The sequence below is a fragment of the Myotis davidii genome, unplaced genomic scaffold, assembly GCF_000327345.1.
Source record: "Myotis davidii unplaced genomic scaffold, ASM32734v1 scaffold395, whole genome shotgun sequence".
NCBI lineage: Eukaryota > Metazoa > Chordata > Mammalia > Chiroptera > Vespertilionidae > Myotis > Myotis davidii.
The window spans coordinates 2,058,983-2,069,516 of NW_006287904.1; the positions used below are offsets into that span (position 1 = coordinate 2,058,983).

The 10,534-nt window shown below is 49.7% G+C and overlaps 1 protein-coding gene across 1 annotated transcript in view; it reads left to right on the top strand.

Annotated features, from left to right (window-relative positions):
- Positions 1–9,545, top strand: part of TRIM71 (tripartite motif containing 71, E3 ubiquitin protein ligase) — a 16,269-nt gene extending 6,724 nt beyond the window's left edge. Inside the window, exons 2-3 of the mRNA XM_006759595.1 lie at positions 3,073–3,207; positions 7,630–9,545. Coding sequence (XP_006759658.1) covers positions 3,073–3,207; positions 7,630–9,081 — 1,587 coding nt within the window. The 3' untranslated portion in view covers positions 9,082–9,545. The remainder of the gene's footprint in view (positions 1–3,072; positions 3,208–7,629) is intronic.
- The last annotated feature ends 989 nt before the right edge of the window (positions 9,546–10,534 follow it).

A 10,534-nucleotide genomic window follows, 5' to 3' on the forward strand; every position in this document is an offset into this window, starting at 1 on the left:
CATCTTGGAATGCAGCGCTCGACTGGTTTGTGCACGATTTAGAAAGCAAAGACCCATTTTGTCTGCAACACGGCCTTTATGACTCTCCACCCTAGGATTGATGTTATCCTTGCATGCCTGGGGTGACTGAGATTGTAGTAAGAGCTTTTCTCCCCTTCCACCTGCTTGGAAAATGGAAGAAAAGGTTCTTGCTAGAGAATGGGAGTTCCAAACCCAAGGGCTTGGCTTGCAGGGATCTGGCAGGGCCTGAGGGAGCAGAGTGGAGTCACATGATAAGCGCCCCACCCCACCCCCACGCAAAGGGGGTGGTCGTTGCTTTCCCAGCCAGTTCTTGCCCTACAGGAGTGTTGGCCTTATTTTCAAATCTCGTGATTTTTTTTTTTTTTTATAGAAATCAGTTTGGTATACAACGAATGACATTGGTGAAAATAGAAAGCATTTTGCCACCTCTGCTGATCATTGAAGAAACATTAAGTTGGTGTGGCTCAGTGGTTGAGCATTGACCTATGAACCAGGAGGTTACGGTTCGATTCCTGGCCAGGGCCCATGCCCCGGTTGCCTGAGTGGGGGGCTCAGTCTCCCCAGTAGGGGTCATGCAGGAGGCAGCTGATGAGGGATTCTCATCATTGTTGTTTCCTTTTCTTTCCTTTTCCTTTACTTTCTTTTTTTCTTTTTCATCATTGATGTTTCTCTCTCTCCTGCTCCCTTCCTCTCTGAAATCAATAAAAAAGAAATATTATGGTCCAACTAGCATGGCTCAGTGGTTGTTTCAGGGCACATGCCCAATTTTTGGGCTCCATCCCCAGTGCGGGGTGTGCAGGAGGGTATGGTCCAACTAGCATGGGTCAGTGGTTGTTTCAGGGCACATGCCCAGTTTTTGGGCTTCATCCCCAGTGCGGGGTGTGCAGGAGGCAACCGATCAATAATTCTCTCTCATCATTGATGTTTCTATCTCAGAGAGAGAGAGAGAGAGAGAGTTAGAAACATCGATGAGAGAGAAACATCGATTAGCTGCCTCCTGCACATCTCCCACTGGGGATGTGCCTGCAACCCAGGTACATGCCCTTGACCGGAATCGAACCTGGGACCCCTCAGTCCACAGGCCGATGCTCTATTCACTGAGCCAATCTCTCTTTTTTTAAAAAGAGATATTACGGACACAGGCTTAGTTGTAGGTGTGGACATGTCTGTGCTAATTAATAACCAGCACACCTGAAAACAGGGTGTACCCGTCACTGAGTTCTCCTATCCCACCCTTTCTCACCTGCACCACAGGACGCTGTGGCTGCAGCACTCCCTCCCAGCCACTACCTGGACGTGGGAAGAAGGGACTCGCTTCTTCCTCTTAACTTCATGTTGTTATCAGGGGCATTTTTTCATCCTGGCTGCAGAAGTTGCTTCCCATGTCTTGCTTTTGCCGCTCCCAGAATGAACGGGGAAAACCCCCAATTTCTTCTCTTTGCTCTTGGGAACCCCCGAAGGGTCGGTGGCTACTTCCCCCAGTTACTGTCTATCTCTCATCCTCAGCGTGCCCTTTGTCCTAGCCCTGCTCCAATTCCTAGTTAGCCCGATTCTGTAAATCATCTCTGTTTCAATGTCTAGTGAGATCTCTCTTTTTCTGAATGAATCTTGACTTGACAGCCTGCGACATTTGAAATCTACCAAACCCCATTTTATCTGCTTAGATGCACACTTGCTTTGTTGGTCATTCTGGTTTTTGACCTTAAGGGAAAATTTGGACAAATTCATCTGCTTCCATTTGTTGGCTACTTGTTAGTTTCCTGGGGCTCCTTCAACAACTTACCACCACCTGGGTGACTTAAAACAATAGGAATGTGTTCTCTTGCAGTTCTAAAGGCTAGGAGTCCAAAATCAGGGTGTCAGCAAGAATGCGCTATGCTCCTACTGGAACTTCTAGGGAAGAATCTTTGCTTGCAAGCTGTTGTGGTCTGCTCTTCCCCATGTATTCTGTGCATTTTTTCTCACAGTCCTCCTTTACCAGGGTCGGGGGCCAGGAACTCGTCTCAAGGCCTTTTAACCAGTAGGCGGTGGAGCCAGGATTTGAACCCAGTTACCCGACTCCTGTGTTGATCATCAGCCTGGTTTGCCCAGGACTGCCCCAGTTTTTGGTGTGTTCCGTATTCTGGATACTCCTCTGTCCAGGGTACAGGGATGGCTGGTCACCCGTCACCAATTCCTGAGCCCAGGCCAGGCTCCAAACTCTTTATGCTTCTCCAGGCCCCTCCTGGTTTGGGACGCCAGCTCTGAGACTACTGCACCATCAGCAGTCAGTTTACTAGTAGAATCCCTGATTTAATACCTCAGTATCTCAGAGAAATCCTTTTGAAGACGTGTCATATAATATTAATGAAAACACGAGGCCTTCTGTCTGGATTAATTTTTTATGAACAATAATACGTCTGATTAAACTGGCTGATTTACTAGAGCTGGTGGTACAGGGTGTGTGTGGGGGTGGTGGTGGTGTTGATGGTCTCTAACCACAGGGCACGGTTTCTGAGGTGACCAATATTCCCAGTATGCATGTGGGGTTGGTTCTGGCTAGAAATGACATGACAGGAAGGTGATGGATAACCGCTGGCTTGCAGCCTGTTGTATAACCCTCACGTGTGGGATGGGCCCAGCCCTCAGGGTTTCCCCCAGGTGGGCAGTAAGAAGGCCAGACAGTCAGTGGGAAGGAAGTTGTTCGCGTGCCCGGGGTAGTGCATTTCACATCTGATCCGTATCCCCAGTTTTCGGCTGCGACCCAGCTACACTGGTTTCACTGTGTCAGAGTAGCTCTTAATAGTCCTGACATTCACCGCGTAGGTGCCATTTCCCCTACAAAGACATCCAGCGCTTGCCAGCAACTCCTTCAGTTACATGTCAGACAGATGCCATTCTCTCCCTAAGTGTCTGCTTTTCTTTCCAAGGAAGTGGAGCAAGCGGTCTGGGGGGCCCTGGGTGTTCGCTTTTCAGGTCTGGTGGGGGTTGGGGGGGCAGGCGGGCTTAAACATTTTGTTGAAAGCGTGTGAAGGTCCTTCTGATGCCATGCAATTGTTTCTGGCTTTCCAGCTGAGTATCGAGCAGGCCCAGACCGTGGCGGAGCAGGTGGAGATGAAGGCCAAGGTGGTACAGTCGGAGGTCAAGGCCGTGACTGCAAGACATAAGAAGGCTCTGGAGGAGCGGGAGTGCGAGCTGCTGTGGAAGGTAATGAATGGGGAGAGTGCGCCCCACCCCCCGGCCCCCCACCAGTTCTGGCCTCCTCGGCCGGCCAGCATTTCTTCCGTGAACCACATGTCAGATCCTGGGCCCCAGCTCTAAATTTAGATGACTTGGTAGTTGTCCAGAGTTCCATTGGCAGAAAAATTCAGGGATCCCTGGAACCTTGTGGGTGCTCTCCAGGCAGTAAAATAACAAGAAGCCTTTTCAGAAGTGGTCGGGTACCAAGACTGGAAGGAGTCCCGAGTTTTCTATGGCACACACGCTCCGAAGGAAGCTGAAAGGACAGACAATCGAAGCCGTTGTTAGGAAAGCAGGCTGGTAGGCAACATCCTTATTTTCGGTGTCCTGGCTGGTTGCACTTCCTGAACCCTTGTGGAAGGCCAGTTTTCCACTTGGCCAGGGCAGTGAGCGTGTGCCCTTTCTTCCTGTTGGAGCAGGAAAGCATGCTGAGCACACTGGTGTGCTGTTTAGATAAAAAAGTCAGCTGGAGCCCTAGCTGGTTTGGCTCAGTGGGGATAGAGCCGACCTGCGGACTGAAGGGTCCCAGATTCGATTCCGGTCAAGGGCACATGACCAGGTTGCCATAGGGGGCGTGCAGGAGGCAGCCGATCAATGATTCTCTCTCATCATTGATGTTTCTATCTCTCTCTCCCTCTCCCTTCCTCTCTGAAATCAATACAAATATACATGTTTTAAAAATCAGGTGGCTCTCCCTACCCACTGGGCCTGTGCCACATGCCAGTTCCACTGTAATTACATTCTCTGAGCGCACACGTGAGGCCACATATAAAGGGCGAGCATGCTTCTTTTGATCATCAAACTATATGATGGTAGCGAGGTGGTACCTCTATTTCCGGAGGTGGCCCTCACGTAGCACTACGCCCTAAAATGTTCTCTGGAAGGCTACCTCGGATCTTGCATTCTCCCATTTGGTTAGCTCCTATTCGCTGCTTTCTGCTTCGTCCGACCTCTCAAGGAATATGGCTCGGTTGCTTTTTTGATAAGAAGAGGAAGACTCCGAGGGAGGAAAAAAGTCCCAAGATTTAATTCAGCACATATTTTATTTAGGCACCTTTGTGGCCCTGACATGGTTATCAGACACTCAGATGCCCCCGTGGCCTGTCAGCCTCATGCCACCCACGAATGTTCATTATAACTGAAAAGGGGCCCACTCCTTGCAACCTGAGAGCTCTGTGGTGAACTCTGCCACAAACTCGCTCTTCTGGATTTGCCGATGAAAAGGCCTTTGTGTGTTTCTGCGGATCTCACCTACCTTCTCATCCTCCCTCCCGTGAGGCTGACTCCAAAGGCAGTTTTCTTTCAGGAGGAATGGAAAGCAAGTTTTGATGCTAAGAGAAGCAAATTGGGGGGAGAGGGTGTTAGAGTCCATTTCTTTGTGCAATAAACGTTATTATTTCTACTTGCCCAAGCACTCATTCTCAGATTCCTCCCAAATAGGCTTGCTCATTCTGGACACACTCTTTTATCTTGACTTTTCGCTATGGTACCCCGCCCCACATCATGTGGGAATCCCCCTCCCTTTTATTGATTACAAATTTTTCTGCCTGGGCACCTCTTTGTGATAAGGTTTTGCCTTTTTGCATCTCACCTATTGTACATTGAGATGCTGGAGGGGCAGGTGAACCACCTTTCATTCTTATGGCTTATAAATTTCCAGCGGGTGTGGCTTCCTCTTGGGGTTGGCGACAACCACCTAGCTGAGGGGTCAGAACCAAAGCCTGGAGGCTTGGTCCAGTGCAAGACCGAAGGACGAAGCCTCTCTCTGACCTGTCCCCACAAGGCCCTCTCTGCACAGTCGAGTGTTGCTTCCAGGGGAGTAGATGAAAACACATGTGAGTGGGTCGGAAATCACCTTATCACTCCCCAAGGGAAAATCCGATGAAAATCCAGGCCTCCCCACCTTTTGAAAAAGGCTTTCTGCAGCCTTCAAAGCAGTCAGCATTCACGGTCCTCTGCAGAGCAGGGTGAACTAGCTGGGTGACCTTTGTGCTCCCTTCCTGGAAGAAATCACTTAGAATTAGAGGACTTTTAGTTCGTTAATGCAAAAGAATGGAGAAACGACTCTGTTTTCTTTGGTCAGACAAAAGTCCCACCTTCGAGGCAGGAATTACTGGGGCAGATCTGGATCCATGTTTATTATAGCATTTTAGATTTAGGGGGCTCCTTTTTCCAACTTTTGTGGGTAAGGCCTTTTGGGCTTCCTATTGAAGGTTTCTAAAACCTGTTCTTAGAGGTGAGGAGAGGAGACCAGAGGAGGTGTAATGTGGAATTAGGTCTTCACCAACTCCCTTTACTCTCTCGGTATCTTCCTTTTTTTTAAAATATATTTTATTGATTTTTTACAGAGAGGAAAGGAGAGAGATAGAGATAGAGAGTTAGAAACATCGATGAGAGAGAAACATCGATCAGCTGCCTCCTGCACATCCCCCACTGGGGAAGTGTGCGCAACCCAGGTACATGCCCTTGACCGGAATCGAACCTGGGACCTTTCAGTCCGCAGGCCGACGCTCTATCCACTGAGCCAAACCGGTTTCGGCTCTCAGTATCTTTCTTGTGGGTGAGGGCGGGGGCGGCATTTTATTCAAGGCCTTGCAGGCTCTCCGTAGCAGCACTGACCGTTCAGTCTTCTGGGAGTGGAAGGCTGGCCTCGGCTGTTGGGAAGCCCTGCTGGTTCTGCCTCTGGCATCCTTTTGCCACGTTTCTATCTATCCCTCCACCTTCACAGCCACCACTGTGGCCTAAGATGCCATCCCCCCTCACCTGGGTGCTTGCTGGTCTCTGCTTCCTCCCTTGTCCTCTCCAATACATGCTCCTTGTAGGTTATATAAGAACATACATCCATCCACTCATGTCTCTCCCTGCGTAAAACTCGCTAGTTTTTTTTTTGAAATTCCAGGCAAGTGCCCACCTCAGGGTCTTCATGCCTACTCTTTCCTCTGCTTGGAACACTCTTTTTACTCATTTATTTTTTAAAAAATGACTTTATGGTGGTGTTTTAAAAAAATATATTTTTTTTATTGATTTTTTTACAGAGAGGAAGGGAGAGGGATAGAGAGTGAGAAACATCGATCAGCTGCCTCCTATACACTCCCAACTGGGGATACGCCCGCATCCAAGGTACATGCCCTTGACTGGAATCAAACCTGGGGCCCTTCAGTCCACAGGCCGATGCTCTATCCACTGAGCCACACCGGTCAGGGCTGGATCACTCTTTTTAGCCCTTGGCTTGTGAAAGGAAGGGCCTCTGACATCCCTCTGTCTAAATCCAGCCTCCCTAGACGCTGCCTTGCATCTCCCGTTTCTACTCTCTAACACCCATCATCACCAGAAATTACCTTACCTTGTTTCTCTGTGTGCTTGCTTGAGTATATGTCATTTAAAAGTATAATCTCCTATGAGGGCAAGGACCATCCATGTTTTCCGTTGGCCACTGTACCTCCAGTGCCTGACACAATGTAGATACTCAATAAACAACTTGCTAGAGCGCTGTTTTTTTTATTTTTATTTAATTTTTAACTTAAAAGAAAGTTGCAGGGGTTAATAATAAAAGAACCCCGCACATCCTTTATCCAGATTCACCAGTTATTTATATTTTGCCCTATTTTCATCACTCTCTACTAGTATATATAAAATGTATGGCTCTGACTTGAGGGTAAGTTGGTGTTGGAGACACGATGTCCCTTTATCCCCCAAGTTCTAAACTATTTATTGCCTCTGATCAAGAACATTCTCTTAGCTAAGCACACAGTTCATTAAAATCAGGAAGTTTAATCCCAGTTCTGTGCTAGTATCTACTCCTCAGTCAGTCAGTAGTCAAATTTCAGAAATAGTATTTTTAGCCCTAGCCGGTGTGGCTCAACAGATAGAGCGTCGGCCTGCGGACTGAAGGGTCCCAGGTTCGGTTCCAGTCAAGGGCATGTATGTACCTTGGTTGCAGACACATCCCCAGTGCGGAGTGTGCAGGAGGCAGCTGATCGATGTTTCTCTCTCATCGATGTTTCTAACTCTCTATCCCTCTCCCTTCCTCTCTGTAAAAAGTCAATAAAAATATATTAAAAAAAAAAAGAAATAGTATTTTTAGTAGCACAACTCAGCTCTCCCCACCTTGTTCCTTTCACACCTGCCCCGCCCAATCCAGGGTCCCTCATTGCATTTAGTTATGTCTGTGTCGTCATCCGCTATACCCGGAACAGTTCGTCAGCCTGTTTTTGCCATTGGATTTTGCCGAGTTTGAGGAGTGCAGACCCGTTGTTTCTGTGGATCATCTCCTCAGCACGGGTTTGTCCGAGGGTTCTTCCTGACTAGCGTCAGGTGATGGGCTCTGAGCCTCTGTGCCTGGCTCTCAGCCTCTGTGTCCTCTCTCCCCGTCCTCGCCTTTCCCTCCAGGTAGAGAAGATCCGCCAGGTGAAGGCCAAGTCTCTGTACCTGCAGGTGGAAAAGCTGCGGCAGAACCTCAACAAGCTGGAGAGCACCATCAGCGCCGTCCAGCAGGTCCTGGAGGAGGGCCGGGCGCTGGACATCCTGCTGGCCCGAGACCGCATGCTGGCGCAGGTGCAGGAGCTGAAGACGGTGCGCAGTTTCCTGCAGCCCCAGGAAGATGACCGGGTCATGTTCACGCCCCCCGACCAGGCACTGTACCTCGCCATCAAGTCCTTTGGCTTCGTCAGCAGCGGGGCCTTCGCGCCACTCACCAAGGCCACGGGCGACGGCCTCAAGCGGGCCCTCCAGGGTAAGGTGGCCACCTTCACTGTCATGGGCTACGACCACGATGGAGAGCCTCGTCTCTCGGGGGGCGACCTGATGTCAGCCGTGGTCCTGGGCCCTGACGGCAACCTGTTCGGGGCCGAGGTGAGTGATCAGCAGAACGGGACTTACCTGGTGAGCTACCGGCCCCAGCTGGAGGGTGAGCACCTGGTGTCGGTCACCCTGTGCAACCAGCACATCGAGAACAGCCCCTTCAAGGTGGTGGTCAAGTCGGGCCGCAGCTACGTGGGCATTGGGATCCCGGGCCTGAGTTTCGGCAGTGAGGGCGACAGCGATGGCAAACTCTGCCGTCCTTGGGGCGTGAGTGTGGACAAGGAGGGCTACATCGTGGTCGCCGACCGCAGCAACAACCGCATCCAGGTGTTCAAGCCCTGTGGCACCTTCCACCACAAATTCGGCACCCTGGGCTCCCGGCCCGGGCAGTTCGACCGACCGGCCGGGGTGGCCTGCGACGCCTCCCGCAGGATCGTGGTGGCCGACAAGGACAATCATCGAATCCAGGTCTTCACCTTCGAGGGCCAGTTCCTCCTCAAGTTTGGCGAGAAAGGGACCAAAAACGGGCAGTTCAACTACCCTTGGGATGTGGCGGTGAATTCTGAGGGCAAGATCCTGGTCTCAGACACGAGGAACCACCGGATCCAGTTGTTTGGGCCCGACGGCGTCTTCCTGAATAAGTATGGCTTCGAGGGGGCTCTCTGGAAGCACTTTGACTCCCCTCGGGGCGTGGCCTTCAACCACGAGGGCCACTTGGTGGTCACCGACTTCAACAACCACCGGCTCCTGGTTATTCACCCCGATTGCCAGTCTGCACGCTTCTTGGGCTCGGAGGGCACCGGCAACGGGCAGTTCCTACGCCCGCAGGGCGTGGCCGTGGATCAGGAGGGGCGCATCATTGTGGCCGATTCCAGGAACCACCGGGTACAGATGTTCGAGTCCAACGGCAGCTTCCTGTGCAAGTTTGGAGCTCAGGGCAGTGGCTTTGGGCAGATGGACCGTCCTTCCGGCATCGCTGTCACCCCCGATGGGATGATCGTCGTGGTTGACTTTGGCAACAATCGAATCCTCATCTTCTAATCACATTTTCTAGGCTTTTGTGTTTGGGGTGTGCATCTCTCTCTCTCTCTCTCTCTCTCTCTCTCTCTCTCTCTTCTCCTTTTGAATTTCAAGGAAGAAACAGTCTCAGGGAAATTTCTTTTTTTCTTTTGTTTAAAGAGAACAAGAAAAATACAACGTTGCCTAAGTCCTACCTCATCTTTAATTTTTTTACAGATGAATGTACTTATCTTTTCTGCAGGGATTGAGCCTGTGAAGTGATAATTTCTATCTACCTCATAAATCTTTACATTTCCTTCTCCAGCTGGCCCTCAGTTCAGTGGAGGTCACGTGTCCCTCTTCCCCTCCGTGGGACGTGACATGCACAAGCCTATTGTCTCTGGCTGGCAGGGCACTGGATGTGTGTGGTGGGCTGATACTCTGTAGATTGAGCCAAGGAAACACGGAAAAACTACTAAGTTAAAAAAACCCCACAAAAAAGTATAAAACGTGGGGAAATAGAATTTTAAATGCTTAATTATAGAGTATTTGTGTTCTTGAGAATACTGTGTTTATGGGGTTAGATTGTGTTGTGTGATCTTGATCTTTTTTGGGGGAAAATTTTTTTTTAAATGCTGCAATGGAGAACTTTCTTAACGTTCTCCTTTTATATCTCAGTGTGTCTGTCATCCTGTTCAGCATCTTTTCTTGTTCCTAGAAGATGGGGCTGTGGCTTGCCACCCGAGAAATGCCTACTCATATTCCTCGTTTAGCTTATGTCACCTTTGTTTCTTTCAAGGTAGGGGTGTGTGTGTGAGGCCGTCTTACATCAGGTTAATGAGGCTGAAGGTGATGCACAACCTCCCAAAGAACCTTTCTCTTCCTACTTTAGTTTCTAAAAAGTAATAAATGTAGTTCAGCATTTTTGTTAAAAGTATTCTCAAAAGTTAAGTATTCCTAGTTTGCTGTTGGTTATAAAGAGTTAACCAAACGGAGGAAGAGAGTGGACCTCATTCTCAGAAAGAGGGTTTTGGACCTGGCCTGGTGGGTGCACATGTGTGTCCCGAGGTAGTCGCTTGGGAGCGTGAGAATGAAGCCAGTCACCCCCAAACTCTTCCGGACTCTGCAGGAGGGTTGGGGTTGATCCCCGGTCCTAGGTTGAATGTTGTTCTGTTCGTGGAAGCATGCATGCCTTTTGCTAAGAAGAGTAGTAGGCAAGGGAATGAACTTTTATGTTTAAAAGCACAATTTTTTTTCCTGCTTGGGAAGTGCAGGGAAATAGAATGTTTTGAAAGTCAGATTCATAGGAACAGCCCATCCTTCACCCTCTGCTCGGGTCTCTTAAAAAGCGGTCTGCTCCCCGCGCCCTACCGCAGGACCTCAAGATTAACGTCTCTCCATACCCCCCCCCCATGCTCCCCAAAGGCCTTTAAATGTAAAGGATCTGTAAACTTAAATTGCCCCAACTCAAAATGTAGGACATAGTGTCTTTTGT